The sequence below is a fragment of the Thrips palmi genome, unplaced genomic scaffold (assembly GCF_012932325.1).
Source record: "Thrips palmi isolate BJ-2018 unplaced genomic scaffold, TpBJ-2018v1 HiC_scaffold_1, whole genome shotgun sequence".
NCBI lineage: Eukaryota > Metazoa > Arthropoda > Insecta > Thysanoptera > Thripidae > Thrips > Thrips palmi.
In genome coordinates, this window is record NW_023144620.1 from 5,649,505 (window position 1) to 5,669,668 (window position 20,164).

At 49.2% G+C, this 20,164-nt stretch overlaps 3 protein-coding genes across 7 annotated transcripts in view; 1 reads left to right on the plus strand and 2 right to left on the minus strand.

Annotated features, from left to right (window-relative positions):
* The window catches only part of LOC117640914 (apoptosis-stimulating of p53 protein 1), a 120,637-nt gene extending 116,497 nt beyond the window's left edge, over positions 1-4,140 (plus strand). For all 4 annotated transcript variants that reach the window (XM_034377928.1, XM_034377954.1, XM_034377937.1 and 1 more), the window contains 8 exons: positions 170-292; positions 402-721; positions 812-1,343; positions 1,428-1,677; positions 1,761-2,070; positions 2,157-2,323; positions 2,399-2,598; positions 2,695-4,140. In XM_034377928.1, the coding sequence (XP_034233819.1) occupies positions 170-292; positions 402-721; positions 812-1,343; positions 1,428-1,677; positions 1,761-2,070; positions 2,157-2,323; positions 2,399-2,598; positions 2,695-2,733 (1,941 nt within the window). In that variant the 3' untranslated portion in view covers positions 2,734-4,140. The remainder of the gene's footprint in view (positions 1-169; positions 293-401; positions 722-811; positions 1,344-1,427; positions 1,678-1,760; positions 2,071-2,156; positions 2,324-2,398; positions 2,599-2,694) is intronic.
* A 140-nt stretch (positions 4,141-4,280) lies between these two features.
* LOC117643329 (SET domain-containing protein 9-like) lies at positions 4,281-5,051 on the minus strand. The gene has a single exon (XM_034382178.1). It carries the CDS (start codon positions 5,049-5,051, stop codon positions 4,281-4,283), a length of 771 nt encoding a protein of 256 aa, XP_034238069.1.
* A 555-nt stretch (positions 5,052-5,606) lies between these two features.
* LOC117640933 (disheveled-associated activator of morphogenesis 1) lies at positions 5,607-19,812 on the minus strand. Of its 2 annotated transcripts, none has more exons than XM_034377967.1 (20): positions 19,661-19,812; positions 11,569-11,697; positions 11,400-11,489; positions 11,248-11,322; positions 10,736-11,164; positions 10,438-10,652; positions 10,278-10,344; positions 10,073-10,190; positions 9,845-9,977; positions 9,636-9,762; positions 9,352-9,549; positions 8,995-9,267; positions 8,806-8,913; positions 8,598-8,734; positions 8,352-8,513; positions 7,959-8,262; positions 7,810-7,871; positions 7,513-7,720; positions 7,241-7,411; positions 5,607-7,163 (listed from the first exon to the last, which is right to left on the minus strand). In XM_034377967.1, the coding sequence occupies exons 1-20, from the start codon at positions 19,706-19,708 to the stop codon at positions 6,849-6,851; spliced, it is 3,369 nt and encodes a 1,122-aa protein (XP_034233858.1). In that variant the 5' UTR covers positions 19,709-19,812; the 3' UTR covers positions 5,607-6,848. The 2 variants fall into 2 exon arrangements, with proteins under 2 accessions (XP_034233858.1, XP_034233865.1); XM_034377974.1 differs by lacking the exon at positions 19,661-19,812 and adding an exon at positions 18,674-18,890.
* Positions 19,813-20,164: the final 352 nt, after the last annotated feature.

The window sequence follows — 20,164 nt, forward strand, 5'->3', positions numbered from 1 at the left end:
AGATGCTTTGCATGGTAAAAATAATGCACGTACTGTATTTAGATGATGGGATTAAGACCTAAGTATGCATGGTTGCAATATCTTATTCATATTTTTAATTTTGAAGTGTAAAGTCTGAAATGTTAACTACCTCATGTTCGTAACAAATTTCCTATTTGTATCTATGCAGAAGCCAGTAAGCAGTTTATCTTCAGCAACTTCCGTTCAACACCAAAAAACATCTCCCATTTACCAAACATCATCAACCAAAATACATCCAATCCAGCCTCAGATTTTGAGCTCAACACCTCAGGTAACATTCTAAAAGCGTTCAAAAATTAATAATTACTCATGTTTTATAAAGAAGCTTTGCGTCTAATTTCAAACATGTGTTAATTTTCTATTTGTTTGGCTGCTTCCAGGGAGTTTTGAAGGACTTGAAGGGAGATATATCACCACCTCAGAGCAGTTCAACACCACTAAGTACCCCAGAAGTTTTATCTGACCAAGGCACTATTGGAAAACCAGCCCTTCCTCCGAAACCAGCTGTTCCAATCAAACCAACGCCCCCTCCGAGGCAAACGCAGCACATACCCCCATACCAGGATGGGTCTTCGGGTTGGCCTGGATCAGCATGGGCAATGAGCAATCAAACCAGTGAAAATGTCAAATCCACTATTGACATTTCTTCAGAGGTGACTGAAAATAATCCTTTGCGAGCTAATGTCTCCATTTCATCGAGGTACGTACTCTTGCCATATTTAACTTTTATAATGAGTTTTGCGTTTGAAAAATGATTTTGGAAGTTCATAATTTTATTTGTTTTTTGTAGAGGTGGAATTCAACAACCCCAAAATCAGGCCCAGAGCCAACAAATCCAACCCTATTCTGAAGGCCTTGCTCAGAACTCTAATAATTATAATCAAAGTCATCAAAAAGATCCGTTGCATACATTGCAAGACGCTTTGCAGGAAGCATTGCAGGATGTTGATGATGCAAATGCCTCCACATTGAGTCCTCCTCCACCACCAACCACAGAGCCTCCAGAGGAAGTTACAAGCTTTTCGTGGAGGACCAACAATGAAAACCAATCATCGAAAACTAAAACTCCTTTACCTAAAAAGCAACCAGCAGCTGATACATCAAAGCACCTTAGCAATTCATCAAATGTAAACTCTCTTTCAATGCTCAACAATAACATTGTCAACAATAATGGCAATAATGTTGTCAGCAATAACAATTGTAATAACAATTCAATGCATATGGTGTCATTAAGCCGACGCATTGAGATGCCTCCAGCATTCCTTTTTCCTGAAAATGAAACCCCACCTGCTGATCTTATTGCAGCAAGAGATGACAACCGGGTAAGTTCTTCATGATATCCGTGCAGGAATGTCACAGTGATCATCCGATAAACATTTCTAAGCTTATTCTGTTTTCTATTCCAGAACACCTCTCAAAGTCAAACCGGCAGCAGCACTTATGACAGTCCATTGGCGCAAGATGAAACGGACCGCATGATGCCACTTGGCGGAACAGATTGCAACAATATTTCAGATGATAACAATAAACAGCTTCACTCCCCAGATGACACAGGAAAGTGCGTGACCAATATTAATGACATTGAGACCATGAATAATCTGAATACATCAGGACCTCAGCTAGATGACATTCAGTCAGTCATAAGTGAAACAAAAGGTATGGAAAAGTTTCCTGTTATTGTTTCTTTCTTCATAGGGTTGAGATTTAGAAAAGGGCTTAATTGTTGTTTCTTCTTACAGGAGATTCTTCTCCTCTGCATATAGTCAGGAGGACTAATAAAAAAGGGAACTTAAAGTCAGGGAAGATGTCAGTATCAGGTTCAGGATCTCGGAGGGTGAGTTTCGATCCACTTGCCCTCCTTTTAGATGCATCACTAGAGGGAGAGTTAGAACTTGTTCGAAAGACTGCTGGTCAGGTGTCAAACCCAAGTGCTGCAAATGATGAAGGAATCACTGCTCTTCATAATGCCATATGTGCTGGACATCTGGATATTGTTAAATTCCTGGTTAAATTTGGTTGTGATGTTAATGCTCAGGATAGTGATGGCTGGTAAGTAGAAAGACAAGTTTTGATTGTTCCATGATCCCATTTTTTGGGTCTCTCAACTATGTTTCTTCTCCATTTTTCACTGACAGGACCCCACTACACTGTGCTGCATCTTGCAATAATTTAGCTATGGTTCGGTTTCTGGTGGAACATGGGGCATGCATATTTGCTACTACTCTCTCCGATCATGAAACAGCTGCTGAGAAATGTGAGGAGGATGAGGAAGGCTTTGATGGATGTTCCGAATATCTTTACAGTAAGTTAACTTGTTTCTAAATGCAAAAGCATAAATGAAAGTACTCAATAATATTTGGCATCATGTGTCTTTCAGGTGTTCAAGAAAAGTTGGGTATACTTAACAACGGTGTTGTTTATGCTGTATTTGATTATGAAGCTCATAACTCAGATGAACTGTCATTTCACGAGGGTGAAAAGATGGTGGTCCTCCGGAAAGGGGATGAGTGGGAAAGAGAATGGTGGTGGTCAAGACTAAACGATCAAGAAGGGTACATCCCTCGCAATCTTCTAGGGGTAAGTGTATCTTTTTGTTTTCCACTTCATCTTGAAAAGACGCATAATTTAAAAAAAACACAACAGTTAATTATTTTTAATTTTAATTATTTTTAGCTCTACCCAAGAGTGCAACCTAAGAAGAATTCAGAATGATAACTGGAGCTCTCTCAAGAACTCTACCACAGAAATTTTTACACTATAATGATTGTACTCCCTCTTTGATTGATTTGAGAAAGAAAACATTAGGGACTTCTAATGCTTTTCAAATGTTAAATTCTTTCTCTCTAATTATTTTCCTTAAAATGGATGAATTATGAAATTTTTCTTGCACAATGTGTGTGAATATGCTAAACAGACAATAACTGCTGTATGCATGTCAATCATTGTTTTCTCTGGCCTCACAATTCATGGGATCAACATTTTTGGTGCCTCAAGTAATTGCTTAGCAGAAATTTTTCAATGTTCCAAGTAATTTGGTTGCTTATGAGCCCCTCAGTAATAATTCTTGCAACCACTGAGCACATTTTTGTTGATATTAATTATGGCCTTTAGAATGTAGCAAATAGCTTCTGATATTACAGCCTTCAGCCCTTAAGTTCAAATTTGACAGGAGTCAAGTTTCTAAATAAGTTTATTGACCCTCTGAGGCATTTGGTACGTATCCATGTGTATCTCGTCCGACCAATTGTGAGATTCTGTAATCTTTAAGATTGCAACAAAAGTAGACATCATGTTTCTTTCTTCTGAAATCAAGTTACTAATGATACTAACTATTGAACAGAACACTGTTTTAGCTTCAAAAAAGGCTGCAGGCTATAAGGAGTATAAAATTAAAGTAAAATGTAGGCAAGACATTTTTTTAATTTTTTTAAATGATGTTACAAATCTATGATTAGAATTTTGTCTGAATTCCATGCTTTTAACTTCTATTTCTAGAATGATATCAAATTGGTTTTCAAACCGTTTTAAATAATATCTAGTTACATGAATAAAATGTTTCATGCCAGAAATCTATATTCTTTCTGCAGTATTAATGTATTGAACTGTGGTTAGTTAAGAGGGCTGCCATGCTACTGCTTACGTTCTGCCAAAGAATGACAGTTCTTACTTGTTTAATAAGTTAAAAATGTAAACCTGTAAAGAAACTGATGTGCCTTTATAAATTATGAATTGTATATATGTACAAAAGAGAAATGGAATACTTGTATTAATTTTTATTCTGGAGAATGTGAATACGTTTTGTACACAATTTTATCTTCAGATTATTACATAAGGCTGTTGATTGTAAGAAGTATATTTTTACCCATAAGAGACTTAATTGATACTAGCTGTGCTAGTCATTCATTATTTACGTTATATCAATAAGTTGGAGGTATTTTGTTACTTTCGTATGCTACACCGTCTTTAAAGGCGGCTATTGTTCATTCAAATTAGGCAGAAAACTTATTAAAAATATGTTTTATGATCAAAATGTCTGCTGAAACAACAGATCAGGAAATTTTATAAAGACAAGAACAAATCGTGTAAAATTAAACATATCACTCTGTGAACAAATGCTCATTTGACTTGCACTTTATTAGAACCCCACAACCCATGAATGACTGTCAGCAACAAATTACGCTCAACTAAAAATTACAGAGCTTTGGAAAAGAATCATTGGCACCCTGGCCAGCCCAGTGCCAGGTGCAAAACACCTCTTGTTAATGGTCATGAAGGAGTGTTACATAATTTGAAAAAATTTCATCACCTTGTTGAATTTTTCTGGTTGCAACAAGAGCAACAGTTCTCAGGTGTCTTCCTCTAGGACCACTATACCAAATATTTGGTAACAAATAATCTAATTCTGGTGGAAAATTTTCAATATCAAACTCTTGATATGCAACATTTGGCGGACATTCTTTGGTTCCATTATTAACATACTGACCAATATTCCAAGGAACAACGGGCTGCTTTGTAATCCAAGATGTGTCAGCAGCTCGATACTGACCAAATGAGTCTCGATTTACACAAGAATGAAATATGCTTTTAGAGAGAAACCTGTCATTCCCATCTACATGAATTCCATCCATGCATCGGAGAATGAACTGGTTGCCTAAAGAGGGAAGTAACAGCGGTTCAAAGCGTCGATAGAGTGTGCCAGGGTAAAATGCTATCAAGTCTCCCTTTTGCGCAGAGCCAAGAGACAACACTACACCAGTCCCACCACCCTTTAAACGACTCTTCATACGCTTCACACTGTAACCAAGAACATTTAACATGATAGATTCGGTATCAATCTCAAGAGATTTTCTAAATTTCTTGTCTAAATTATAGGTCACTTTCAATACAGCTTTTTTAAGGTCCTCATCAGAAGCTGTCTTGTCTGTCGACACAGCCACCACTCGTCGTTGAGCAGTTTTGATGTTAGCGGCCATCCAAGGGACGAATCGATGACGATAGTTTTTCCAAATTTTAGACAGACTACTATCCATCTCGGAAATAAGGGAACTGAAGGAAATATTTTTGCCACAACCACAGGTTGAAGAACCGATGGAGCCGATAATCTGTGCGCCTGACCCTTTTAGCATGTCATTGACTGGACAGTTGTGCCGAGCCGGGGGAAAAACTCCCTCACCCCCACAAAGGCCACGAGCCCGAGCCTCTTTTAAAATCACTTCTTGAAACTGTAGCGTACGGCAGACATAACCAAAAAGCAAAACAAACAATCAACAGCTAACAAGGGTGGTAGCCGTGGTAGCCTGGAAGCCGCAAAGTTGGCAATACGATTCAGCGCTATATTCAAAATGGCAGTTCAAGGTTCAAAAATGTTGAGGTGAGAAATGAAAGCATCATCAAGGACCATTGGTTGGGTCCTCAGTTTCGTGTTCCGCCTCACCGCTGGCATGTATGTGGGGAAGTATAGTCTCGTGATAGAGTTTGTTCTTTTGGCTGTTAGCCAATAAAGTCAACATTGACATTTTCCGTTTTTGCCACCTCTGTCTGGCAATTTTCCATTTTATTCCATTTAAATAAATCAACAATGTTGATACTTCAAGAAAAGTTTAATAAATAGAGCTGGAGATGATTTTACAGTTTCATTTGCTCTTTGTTTCTTAACTTTAATTGGAAGCTTTGCAGCCATCATTAGCAGGAATTAAAGCTGTGGCAAATTTCTTTTTAACATCCTCATCAGTCTCTGTTGATTATATATATTTATTTGGCACAACTTAAAAAAGAAAGAGTTTTCCAACTATTTTTTTTTTTATGACAACAGACAACAATATACACAGCAAAACATTATGGGTACTCTCTTGGTTTGCGCTACTTCAGGAACTAGAAATGCCTATATGTATTGCAATAGAAGAATGTACAATTTTACTAAATGTTCATTAAACGTGAGGACATCAGCAGTATACGAAATTGGGTTGGTGACAGAATTAAAATTACATCAAATATAGGTACAGACACATAAATGCAAAATCAGTCACTTAATGATTCCCCCAGCCAAAATTTTGATAGTAATATTCATGCAACAATTACTATGTATATAGTGTATGCCGTTTGAATTCAAAACAGAATTTTTCTAAGTCAAACCTATATCAATGACTCATTTTACAATAGCTCCAAGGAGCTGGCTTCTGATGCCAATTGCACACAGTACTTTACTCGGTTATACATACAATATTGACTTGAATAAATTATTTTTAAAAATACATTTGTACACAATACTACAAAACATAAGGCCACAAAAAAACAGTACCAGCATAGCTAACATGATCGATGTTACGGAATGAATTATAAAAACGAATGTGCCCGTGTCCTCTTATTCAATGATTGAGACAAGTCTGCAAAGTCCCTCATTTCCTACTTGGCACCACAAAACACATAGTATAGACACACAGTTACATGCAAACAATATTCTATGAAAGAAATTATTTACATAGAAAAGATGAATAAAGCACTGATGAGCTAATAATTGGTAACATTTAGGCTTTGGAACAAGGCAAAGCCTCACATGTAACACGTCAAGCAGGGAAGCAGCAAAAATGCATGCATGTTTTAACAACGTTTAAAGCAATTTAACATATGTAAAGTTTACATGAATTAAGGACACCTTTCCATGAGTACATAAGATAAAACACGAAAATGGGGCACTATTCTGATCTTAGTGCTATCGGTACAGAAAGGCATATTAGACATAAATATTGCCAAAGTACTTTTATCATGACCATTTTAGTTCTATAAATGACAGATGACCATGTGTTGCATGAACTATTACTCATGGAGATCTACTGACGACGATTGTTTGCAATCAAAACTCTTTCGCGACTGTCCTCCCTTGAAGTGCTTTCCCGTCGAGGAGGGGAGTTTCCATTTGCAGACAGCCGGGATTTTACCCTACTCCTTTTAAGCTTTGCCATATCTTCATTGAAAACGTCTCCTGTACGAAGAGCAGAAATGAGGTCGTCAAATTCACCTTTAGCATTTTCACCACTGCCGTTAACTGTTTCTCCTGCTTCTTTGTTGTTATTTTTGCCAAGACCAACTTTAGACAATAAGCCGCCTTCTCTACTATTTTTCCGATCCATTGTCCTCTTTTTAAGCTGAAACAGAATTATTCCAGTTGAAACAACTTAGAAACCTCTTAAAACAGTATGACACCAAATTTAAAGAATATTACCTCTGCTTCCTGTTTTGTTCGTCTTTCTTCCTCCTCCTTTCTCCTACGGAAATTTTCGTTGTCTTGACGTGCTTCATTCAGGGATGTCAGGAATGAGTCAAAAATAGCAAAGAAATCATCAGGTTGAATTGTTGAATTATCTTCTCCAAACAGACGCACAGCACGGTCAAACTGTAATGAAATAATTTATAGTTATTGGATGAATTAAAGAGACAGTAACATAAATTAGTCTCTATTGTATAAACGAATGATTGGTTTGGACTTGGACTTACTCTTGTTTTCATGTCCTGGAAAAGATCCTCAAGCTCTGAGAAACGGCAGGTAGCAGAAGATAAAAATTCTTTCATCACAGGGAGGAAACGGTCAGCTGGCACATTGTTTGATGTTGGCTGAGTTTGAGAGCGATGAAATTCTAACTCCCTTTCAACTTCTTTAAGTCCTGTTCTTAAAGCAGCCATGTCCTTTTCCAACTCAGCTAGGCTGTAGAGAAATATGCAAGTGAGTTAAGAATACCAACTGGAGGTTCTAATATAAAATTATTTATTATGTTCAGACTATATGCAACTTACCTCACTTTAGAAGCTTCCCTAGCATGTGGGATATCTTCCTCTAATTTGAGGATATCTTTAAACTGAAAAAGAGAAAAACAGAAAGGTAATATGCAAACAGACACTTCTAGATCCTGTTTTATTCCAGATGAAATAAATTCTCTCATTACCTTCTTTTCCAAGATATGAACAAGGTAATGAAGTAAACTTGTCCCTTTGACAGCACTTGATTTTGTGTCATGAAGTCTGTTAAGTGATGCCAGTCTGAATCCCCATGCATTTCCTCTAGCACCACGATTCATATAATTTCCTAGAGCAAGCACCAATTCCAGTAATCGACGCAGCCTCCGAGATCTTGCAACTTCTCGAGATGCTTCCATAACAGCACGAATCCTGGGCTCAACTTCACCGACAGCAACACTGAAGCGCTTTTTGTAGTGCAAACTTCGAAGACGCTGTTCATAGTGAGGTATCCTACCAACAAGAAAAAATTTAACAAAAAATGAATTAAAGTAAATGATTACGTTATAGTAAATAATTGAGGAGTCAACCTAGATACTGACTTAGCAATTTCATAAAGGAATCTATCTGCTCGAGCTAAGCTGTCAATTTCTTCACTGTGTTCCTCCAACAAAGCAGCTTCTTCAACGCTGGGGGTAAATTTGAGTAACTGTTCAACCATATCAATAGGAAGTTGATCTCGGCTGTCCATACTTTTAATAGCCCTGAAAGGAAATCAACCATAATTATTCATGTTAGAATTGAGATTTATTTTTTAAAGAGTTGATTTTAGATCACATATAACATACTTGCATATATCTTCGTCAGACATTTTGAGTTTGGATAACAAAATGGTACAGTTCTGCGCCCGGCGCGCATCTATCACAGATAATATTTTGGTTCTTGTTTTACCCACTTGGCGCAGGTCTTCAACTGATCCATCATTCTGAGAATATCAAGATATATAATTAGCAACTGCAAAAATAATCAATGAGAAGTAGTTTCATCATTACTCACAGCAACTCCATTCTTCTGATAAGCACAAAACAATTTGTCAATGTTTTCCAGTTCCATAGCATTGTAAAGTTTAGTGTCATCCAACTCAGACCAAATAGTATTGACAACCTAAAAAGATTATAACATAATGAGTACAACACAAGAAATTAAAAGGACCAGAAACTCCAAACAAGAAAGGCTTGGTTTTACCTTAGCATCTGGCAGCTTGGACCAATTGAATGACTTTAAAGGATTAGCTGGCTGAGGCACATTCTTGTTACGGTTCACTGCTAGAGGAGGAGCCATGGGTGGCGGTATGCATGATGAGGGTGGTGGTGGCGGCATTCCAGGAACAGGGGGTGGAGGCGGTGGGGGTGCAGCCATGGCCATGGGAGGAGGAGGGGGTGGTTTCACAGCAGGCTCAGTCTTCTGATTCAGATTCACAGGTGCATCTGATCCCAGGGTACTGCTTAAGCCAAGAACCTGAAACAAAACATGAAATAATTCTGTTAAAAGCAGCAACTTCCCAAAAATGATTTAATATGACTTATTAGAAGTCAAAGTTACCTTAGCATCATCTGGCAAGCTGCCAGAGCTGACAAGTTGTTCAAGTCTGTGCCTTTCCCCACGTTCACAATTGGCTTGATGCTCGAGCTGAATATTTCTATCTTCCAGTTCTGAAACGCGGGCTTTCATTTCAAGGTGGGCGGCAGTTTCTTTCTCAAGCCTTTCTTTGACACGAGTCAAACTGGCCTCCATATCTTCCTGTACTCCCATGAAGGAGGAAAAAGTATTTTAGAGATTTGACACACAATATGAAAGTAGATAACTTTAGAGTGAGAAAGTCGTACCTTTTCCTGAGTTCGCAGATCTAGCTCCTGCTCCTTCTTAGCCAATTTATTTGATATTTCATTGTTTTCTTTTTCTAACTCCTCAGCCTTGGTTCTAGCTGCTACCAACTCCTCTTCCTTGGCAAGCCTGAATAATGTGGGGGAGATGAATAAATTCTATTTAGATTTGTCATTTACAGGGCAATGTCAACATATTCCTCATTACTTACAAGTGCACTATTTCCTTGACATTAATATCAAGAGGAGTAACATCAGGATTTTCAGCATTTTCTCCTTGGAGTACAACCTGCTGGGCGACTCTATCCAATAAGAGCCAATGTTGGGGGTGTGAGCCATAGTCAACTGAAAGTGATGTAATTCGATTGTTAAAGAGTTAAGAAATAAATTTATCTAGTGAAACTGAACGATTGAGTATAAAAATCTACAACAGAACATACGAGGTAGGAGAATTAGATGGTGAAGCAGTGACAGCAAGTGTGGATAAGCCGCAGTATGGCTCAGTTTCCGTCGCAGAACTTCAAACATGCTACTTGCACTCTTTGTATCAATGTGCTCCTAGAGAACAAGATCAAAAGAATCAACAATGTTGTAAATTTTAGATAGGTTTACAGCAATGCACAAGCAAACATGTACAATTTTTACCTTCTCAAATTTCCGTGCAAGCTCCTTTTCATCTTCATTTCGCACCATTTCAAAAAAGTCTAAATGCCTGTTTAAAGACAAAAAATATAATTTGCATTGTCAATAAAAATATGTTTGTGAATTTATTAAATTTTATTTATTTCAACAATCAAGCTTCTACCTGTCCAGAGTTTCGTTTTCATGGCTTCTTAATTTATCAATTATAGGCTGGATTCCTAGCATAAGAAATTCATATCGAAGATGGAGTCTGAACTCTAAATTATCTTGCCCAGGGCCATAGTTCAAAACAGCATTGACAAATGACATTATTGCAGTTTTTAAACTAACTTCATCTCTATAAATTCCAGTGCTACGATCCAAATCATTAACTATGCCCTGCAAACAAACACATAAATATGAGAAAAGAACAAAGATACACAAAATAAAATTTAAATGCATGAGCAGCTCATTCATGTTACCTGGAATCTGGTTCTTTCAGACACATGTTTCTGATAGTGGAGCATGGCTTCAAGAACTTTCCTATGACCGCCAGGAACAAGGCATACAGCTCCTAGAATCTCTAACACAGCCACTTTTGTCTTAATATTTTCTGTGCTGAGACTTTGGGCAATAATATCAATTCCAGATGGATGTGCCAAAACATGTGCACGACCATTCGAATTATTCATTAAGGCTTTTAAACATCCAATCAAAGACGTGTGGAGAGAGCTTTGAGCTGTGTCGTAGTCCATCGAAGAGAGTAAATGCAGGAGGGCAGCCAGGCCGTCCAGCTCCACAAAGCGTAATACAAAGCTGTGAGGCTGGGTACGGAGAGCCGTCTTAAGACCATCCAACTGACGGGTTGCTGTTCGAACTTCGTCATTGCTGTCTCCTCCTGAAACTGGGCTCTGCAAAGAGAAAAAAACATGTAGATTAAAATGTTGTTTGCAAAGCCAATCGTACTTTGACAAAAAAAAAAGCTTTGACTCACTGCTGAAAGTTGCTGGAGTCTTTCCAGGTAATGCTCTGGGAGCTGTGATAGGTCAGTTGAGCCACCTTCCTGATCCTAGAAAAAAAAAGAAAGTATAATAAAGACAAAAAATAGCCCCAATAGTGCAAAAGGAGAGAGGGAGGCACCATTACCTTCTTACGGCTACAGTAGATCTGCCATTTCTTTTCAGAGGGCAGGCTAAGCATCGCAGCTTTGTTGGGGGCGGTGAGGTCCAGCTCCTCCTGCAAAAGTCGACAGAAACCACCATCATTGACCGAAGCCTAGCGAGCGCAAGACGGAAGAAACTCAAGCGATACCCACCACGAATTCGGCGAACTTGGCATTGAGTTCATCCTCGGCGGGCATGGGCTGGGTGGGCGTGAGGGCTTGCAGGGACAGGGTGCCTGTCTGGTCCACCACGCAGTACGTGATCTCTGGCGGCTCGTCATTCTGAAAACAAACACGGGAAAATTAGTGTGAATGGTGATTAAATTGCAAATTCCTCGGTAAAAAGACACGAACTAGAGGCACAGTTTCTCTCTCGACTTGATGAGTTTTGCGTCCCCCACCCCCGCCCCCTCCCCGCGCTGCGCCGCATTGCCAGGACGAGAGAGTGGACTCAGCTGGGCGGCCCATGGGGCGGCCGGCCTGTGGTCCACCGACTGCCCAGTCCGTGGGCCCAGGCCCAGGCCTAGGCCTACCTCAACCTCTCCGCTTTATTATTCAAAGTAATAGTCTGGCCACGGTACGCCCGCGGCGCGCCACGCCTGCTGCATGCGTGGTCCCGGTGCCGTGGCGTGGCGTGCTTCGCCGCGTAGAGCGAAAGGGAAACGCTATCCAGGGACGTGAGGGGGAAGAGGGGGTCCTCTGTAACCAGCAGCCATCACTTGCACTTTCCGTACCAAACCAGTTCTGCCCCGCGCGCCGCCGCGCCCCCTCCCCCTCCCCTCCCGCGCGCCGCCGCTGGCCGGCCACGCCGGGGAAGTCGATGGATGCGACCATGTGTGAGTGTGTGTGTTTCGCCAAAGGAGTTTCCGAGCCGCGACGCCGTGCTGTGGTCAACCATATAGTAAACACAACAACAACAAACGCCGTGGCCGTCCACACAAAAAGGAGGAGGAGGAGAAGACAAGCGCGCTGGTGGCGGCCTAGAGGCCTAGGCAGGGAAGTCCCGAATGGAAGCACTCCGGTTCGGCGGGGCACGTGCGGCACACTGTGCTCACGCCGTGGACAGCAAAAGTGCGTGCACGTCCTTTTCAAGCCTGCCCGGCATCGACCATCGACCCCCTTGGCGCGATGCGGGGGGTGTCCCTGCGTGGTCCCTGCGTTCCCTGCGTGGTCGGCGTGGCCACTTTCACGCTGTGCTGGCGGTGCTGGCCGGTGCCGGCCGATCGGGTCGAGGGACGGCGGGGCGGTCCGGCACGATGGCTCGATACGGTCCGGCCGGCCGCCGTTCCTCGCCCACAGTGCCGCGGTACACGCGGCGATGACTTGTGCCAAATCAGCGAGCACGCCATCGTGGTCGTCATGGCGCCGCGGAGCTTGCCGCGGAGCCCGGCCTTAGGCCGGCGCCCTTGGAGCGCCGCGGAGCGGGCGCATTCCTAACAGTGCAGTCTCTCTCGCGCCGCCTGCGAGTGCGAGGGTGACAGAGTGGCGAAACCGACTGTTGGGAACGAGCCTGCTGACAGAGCCAAAAGGTGTGATCGCGGATCGCGTCGCGGATCGCGTGCCCGGCGCGCTCGTCCTCGTCCTCCAGGACCGCAAAGGACCAGCCTGCTCGCGCCGGCGTGCCTAAGGCGTGCCGGTGCTGTGTCCCAACTGCCGAGTCCCCGCCGCCAGTTTGCGTAAGGACTCGGAGGGCACGAGCGGCCCCGCCCCGCCCCGCCCCGCCGCCACGACAGCGCGGCGCCCACGGGAGGATGCTGCCGGCAACCGGGGGCATCCCGTCCCGTCCCGTCCGCGATAAGCGGGACGCGCAGGACGCGCAGGACGCGCAGGACGTCGGCGACAAGGACGCCGGCCAGGCGTGACACGCGGGCGTGGCGGCGCAGCGGACGCAACAGGCGGCCAGCAGCAGCGCGATGCACGAGCGCGATGCACCCAGCCAAAGACTTCGTCTCTCCGTCTCTGTCCCACTCGTGGCACTCTTCACAAGGGCGCGAGAGCGACAAACCGATCGCTCGGCGCAGGCACCGTTCCAGACGACAAGGTTGCTTTCGTCGCTCTCGTGCGTCTCTCGGGCGCGTCGGAGGCGAGCGAGAGAGACAGAGCCTACGCTGCAGAACGCAGTGCGTGCGTGCTGGCGTGGGTGGCGTCGTGGCGACCACACAGCGACGGTCTGCATTCCATTAATCACGTCCGTTCAACCTGGCCAGGCCCAGCCACGCACAGCCAGGCACAGCCAGGCGCATTATCCAACGCGATAGCCCACCCCACCGGCCGCTCTGTGCGGTCCGCCGGGTCCGACAGTGCAGTGACCAAGCGCCCAGCGCCCAGACAAGTGGGCCCGGCCTTATAGAGGCGGGGATGCGGTCGGCCGACAGCCGCCCAAAGGACAGCAAAAGAACGAAAACAAAACAAAAAGCAACAAATTTTATGGTTCGGTCTACTAAAACCCTTGTAAAAACCCTTGCTTTTCATAAAACTTAAAAAAGAGACAAAAATTGTTTGGACTAGGTGGAATAGATAAATTATGTTTCAACGACCGTGGCTGTAGCGCCTGGCAGGTAGGCAACAGCGGGCGGCAGGGGACACCGGTGTCTTGCGGGGCGGCCCACGTGGCAGGGGCTCCATTACCATTACCATCAAGGGCTAGACCACACATGATCGTATGCCATTTCGGGCCCGACACATGCCCGCCTGCACTGCAAAACGAGCCAGCTCCAGCTCCAGCGCCCCAGCTGCAGACAGGCAGAGGCACGCCGCGCCACGGCGGCAGACTCCAGCGGCCAGCCACACCTCTGGCACTCGGTCACGCACGCCCGTCCGCACGCACGCACGCGTGACGCGCCTCAGCGTCCGCCTGTGCGTGCGTGTGCGTCCATAAACCTTTGCTTCCTTCCGGCACTCATCGAACCACCACACTGCACTAGCAGTGCACTAGCACTGCACTCGCACTGCACTAGATGCACCCGGCGGGCGGCCTGGGGATGGCGTTGCCTGCGGTGGCCTGCAGTGGCCTGGCGGTACCTACTCGCGTTGCGTGCGCTCAGGTAGCGGCGGCGCGTGGCGGCGCGTGGCGACCGTTTTGTCCGCGGGCTTCTTATTAATGGCCCCATGTAACGATCCCCCTTTCCCTTCCACCTCCCGCGCCCACACCTTCACACTCACACACACACTCGCCGCAAACAACGCGGCCAGGTGCGTTAGTACACTGTAGGCAAACAGGCCACAGTTGCGAAATGCACATAAAAATGCACTGCTCCATAAAAGTACAGCTTGCTCGGGATTTATTTTTTTGGCGAGGAAAGAGTCAGCATAGCCTTAAAACTGGAATAAGAGAACGACGGTCGGGATAAGACAATGACGGTGTCCTGACGTGGTGGCGGTCGTCCGGGCGAAGGACAAGGACAACGGAACGCCGGCCGGGGGTTGCAGTGTGGCGGACGCGGCGGACGCGACACGAAGCCGGCCGGCCAGCCGGACAGTGCATTGGGAAACAAAGACTGCAATCTGCAGAACGGGACGGGAGGAGGCGGCAGAGGGCCCGGTCCGCTACATCCAGCCAGCCCTGCAGTGCTTCGTCGCTCTGTTCTCTCTCTCTCTCGCACCCTACACCCCTCGCCAGTGCGGGGGAAACGAGGCTTCGTACTGCTCCACCCCATCACGGTCCTTTCTCCGACAACCGAGTGCGAGGCGCCGAGACGGAGTCGCGGACATCAGAGTCCACAGCAGCCAAAGCTCCGGCAGGGACCCTGTCATTACGAAACCCCCGATAACCAGACAGAGACAGAGAGACATCCACTGGCCACATCCCTGCCTGCCCGACTGCCATAAGCGGCGTGGCGCCCGCCCGGCAGGCCCGGCAGGCCCGGCAGGCCCCTGCTTGCGGTCCGACCCAGTGCCGGTCCTGGCGGTGAGAGTCCCTTCCCGGCCCCGCACCCCCTCGCCCGGCCCCTCGCCCGGCCACGCGGAATGCAGGCCGATCAGCCAGGCTTGTCTGTCGCGGGCGGGGCGGGGCGGGGCGGGGCGGGGCGGGGCGGGGCGGGCCCCCATGTGCGACGGCTCGCTTTGCGGACTCTAGAGCGCGCCCATCCTTGTTCCGCGCGGCGGGCGTGGCGGTCCTGTTGCCGATGACGGACTAATGATACTGCTGCCGAATTCGCAACGCGCGCACGTCGAGGACCGCGCCGAGGACCGCGCCGAGGACCGCGCCGAGGACCGCGCCGACGGCCTCGTCCTTCTTCCCGGCGGCGCGACGCCAATGGGAGAAAGGCACGCGGCCTATCGCGGCGTGTTCCTCCAGTGTCGTGACGCGGGGCGATGGCGGTGCAGCGCGGTGCAGCCGGTGCGTGTGTCACTGCAGTTGTTGTTTCCACCGCGGTTCGGCGCGCCGCTCGCGTGCCTCGTTTTGGCGTGCCCCCCGCGGCGCCCCCCCACCCCCACCCTCCCCACGCCGGGGCGAGCTTTTCGGCGCGCCACTAAGCGCCCCGCCCTCGCCGCGGGGCCTCGTTTTGCCCGGTCCGCTCGGTCCGCTGCACAACAGATGCGGGTAGGGTTACGACTTCCTCATGCCAAAATTCCGCTCCGCCAGCCGGGCCCGGGGCAGCAGGGGCGTGCGGGGGAGGGGGAGGGGGAAGTCGGAGTTTGAAGGTTGGCCAAACTACCGTACGGCCCGCCCCAGCGCACTTTCGCTGTCCCGCGCGTTCAAGTCTCCCAAACACACGCCGCGATACGCCGCGTCGAGTGCTTTTCCGCCACACACAAACAACAACAACAGTGCCAGAAAAGCGACAGCAAAAACAACAACAAGAGAAAGCCCTTGGTGTCGGGCCAGGGCACGGCAGGGCGCGGCTCGCAGTGCGGCGACGTCGCGACGTGCCCCGGGTGACAAGACGCGGCCGCCCGCTTTCTTTGACCGGACGGCGCTTCGATTGTTGTTGTTGGCGCGCCACTGGGCGCCACCATGGTGCCACTGGGGCAGCGGGGCGGCGAGGGGGAGTGGCGGACAGGACAGGACACACTGAGGAGACCCCCATGCCATGCGACACGCGGCTCTGCGCGCCGCGGCGGCGTGCTTTCCGATCCGGGTCGCCTTTCCTATCTTCGCCGCGGCTTTGGCGTTACGGCTTGCCGTCCAAGGAAGCCACCGGCAAGGTAAGCGACGACGCGATGCTTTCTCCCACCCGTTCCCAGGGCATGCAGTCATTCATTTTGGTATTTTTTTCCAAAGTAAATAGAGCAGCCGAGTGCAGTCTGATGGATGCACTGGGATCGGCCAGGCCGCCACACTGTTATTAATGGGCGGGGCGCCGTGGCGCTGCAACACAGTGGAGTGGCTTTGTCTCGACTGTACTGCTCGCTGCAATCGAGTAGGATCACGTTCCCACGACGCGGCCCGGCCCAGCCCTGCCCTGCCAGAGGGGAGGGAGAGAGAGAGGCGACAAAAGTGCAAGCAGCACGTCGTCAAGTCAAGTCAAGTCAAGCGGCGAGGGCTGGGCGGCTGGGCCGGGTCGCAGTAGGCATGCACCTGTCTGCAAATGCCATCCGCGTCGCCGCAGTGCCGTTTGCAGTGTGCCAGAGACCACACCGCGTCACGGCCCGCCAAGGCACGCTCGCACCCACCACAAAGGCTTATCAATTTGTAACAAACTTTTTTCTTTCCTCCTTTAACGAGCGGCGGCTTAAGCCCGGCGCAAGTGAGTCACACGTAAGTGGCGAGGCGAGACGGCATAGCATAATCGCGGCGAGCTTTGTGGCGGGAAGCGCAAGTCACCGAAGCTTCTTAAACCGCCGCGCCGCGCTCGCTGCGCTGCCGGGCCGCGGCGAGCCGCACCGGCCGCCTGGCATCCTGCGGGCACACTGCACTGCAGGATGCACGGACCGATGGGCGACGCAGGCAAGGCGAGGCAAAAGCAGTGACGCAGGAGGGGGGTAATCCAGTAATTGCCCACCGAGGCTGCATCCCTTTTGTTGGGTCCCCACCGACTTCCCACACTGTAGCTGGCAGCCTTGCCAGCGGCAAGAGCAGCTCAGAAAATCGAAGCGTCTCTCCTCTCTAGATTCCCTCAAACTATACGTACCAGTCAGTCTCGCACGTGCACTGTCACCTGTCTTACTCGTGCAAATCCCGTCCCGGACCTCTCCAGCCGCGCTCTCCAGCGTCTCTCCACTCCAGCCCGCTCTCCACGCGGACTCGTTAAACAAACGGCCCGGCCGCCCCCGCGCTCCACTCCACACAACGCGTTGCGAGTTGCGACGTTTGATCCGCAGGGCCGCGGAGTGAGTGGAGCGGAGGGCCGCTTGCGCAACACTCGCATTCTCTCCCCTATTAACACTCGCGGCGCTGACATTTGCGCGGCCCGTTTAGTGTTATGGCGCGCCTTCGCCCGCCTCGGCCGCGGAGCGAGTCGTGTCACTCCGCGCGTCAGTCCCCGCGTCAGTCCCCGCGTCGCTCCCAACGCGCGTGGCGCCTCGCGGAGCCGCGTAGCGCACCGCGGCGAAGCCAGTCCGAAACGAATGCCAGTGCCAGTCCTACACCCACCCAGCCCCCAGCACCGCGCCGCACCGCGCACCTTCGTCGATTTGAACCGCGAGGGGGTGGGGTGGAAATGCCACGACAAGTTTGGAGGGCGGGGGGGGGGCACCCGCGCAGCGAGGTGCCCTCTCTCTCTCTCGCTCCCTAGGTGGCCGGCGAATGTTGGCACTTCCATAACGCCCCCGCGGCGCACTGCGCCGCACCGCGGGCGGGGCGGCCCCGCCAGGCCCCACCGCCTTCGTAAAACAACGCCGTCATCATCTGCTTCTCCTTCCCCCTTCCGCGGCTCCGCGGCGCAACAAGGAAGGCGGTGCGGGACGGGAGAAAGGCGGTGGAGGGTGCAATTCGAAAAGACCATCGCGCGCCCCGGTCGAGTATCCAGCAGGCGAACGAGTGAGTCAGAAAGAGTTTGTTGCGTCGCTCTGTCTCTGTCGCACTCATGGAGCTCTCCGTCAGGGAGCGAGAGAGACAGAGCGCTCGGCAGGGGGGCGCGGCGTGCGACGTGACGGCATCCAGCGCGCCGCGCGGTCTTTGTCACTGTTCGTCACGCGGTCGGACAGAGGCGTCACGCCGGCGTCACGTCACGTCAGGGACAAAGCATGACGCCCGGATTGTCAGCCGGACGACGGCCACTCGCCGACCCTGCACTCGACTTGCACCAATTTCTCATACTTTGATTCGAAAACACAGCGCCGCCGGACAGTGTAGGTAAACAAACGGGAAGCCAACCTTGTTTGCGAAGACCGAAATCCTCCGTCGCTTCGTGGACGCTGCTTTGGCCGGGCCGGGCGGCGCCGAGCTTCGCCTCCTCTTAATTTTGCACAAAAAGTTTTCCATTTCGCCGAAACAGCAGACCAGACCACAAAGGCCCGGGGCTCTCTGCTCGCCGCACCACAACACAACACGACTGACCCCGCGCCCGTGCGCTGCCGGCTTTGGGCTGCCAGCTCGGGCGTGCCGCCGCCAGGCCGCCGCCGGCGAAGGCGACGACAGCCGGCCGCCAGTGCTGACAGCCAGCCTCGACTATGAGAACTCTGTCAGTCGGCTGGACGGCTCACTGCAAAAGGGAAGCCCCTCCCCTCCCCGCCTCCAGCCAATCAAACAGCTTATCTGGAGATCTGCCGCCAAAATTGGGCACGCCGTCGTGAACAACGGCGACGTCATCCGGGTGACGCACGCGCCCTGCTCGTCCTGCGACGTCAAGAGGCACCCCGTGCGCTGCTGCTGTTGTTGCCCCGGGGGGAGAAAGTCCCGGACGCGGCGATCGCTCCACCGCCGGCCAGGGTCACCCATTTACGCCCCGCGAGGATATGCCGACGAAGCCGACGTATCGCCAGCCCCCCCCCCCATCTCCCCACGGCACGTCGTATAAATCGCCGTGTTTTAGCGCGCGCGACCTGCAAGTCCTGCAGCAAGGCAGCAACAAGGCACGCCGAGCACCGCGACGACCTTCATAACTCACTCACACTTGCAGTGTAATAATCGCGGGAAAATGTAATGCCGCTCGGGGATTGATGCCTGGTATATCGGGATGAGCGAAAGAGAGAGAGAGAGAGAAAGAAAGAGAACAGAGGAACGGCATGCATGAGGCACTCCGGGGCCACCGGCCCGAGCGAGCATTCCTCCATACACAGCACAGCACGCTGCCGGCTGGGGCCGGCTACTTTGTGCCGACGAGAAAATGAAAACAAAGTGAAACAAGCGAGGCACAATTACCTGGAAGCAGCCGCACCAGCCGCGGCGCCCTCGCACGGAGGCCGGCATGACGGCGAGCTTGGGCAGCTTGGGCAGCTTGGGCAGGTCCAGGTCCGGCAGGGCCAGCGGGGGCAGCTTGGGCAGCTTGGGCAGCTTGAACCCCGTCACGCACTCAGAGACCGCCTCGCGCACGCGGCCCGGGTCCCACGTCACACCCAAGTGGCACGCGGGGAGCACCTGCAACAGGAGGGACACACACAGATCAGCAAGTGCCACTATTTTCTACAAATTTTTCAAAGTTTTTTTTCGAGTTTTTTGAATTATGATTGAGTCTTTTTTTGACAGACCAAGAAGCCTGGCAAGAGAAAGAAAAACACGCACACACACAAAATTTTCCAATTTTCTGTCAGAAAGAAAACTTTTTGCAGTCATTGTGAACATCAGTTGTTTTTCGATTTAATTTTGTGTTTCGTCTTAGTTGGGGGCCCGCGACGACAACATATTTGCGCTCGCGTTCGTTGACCA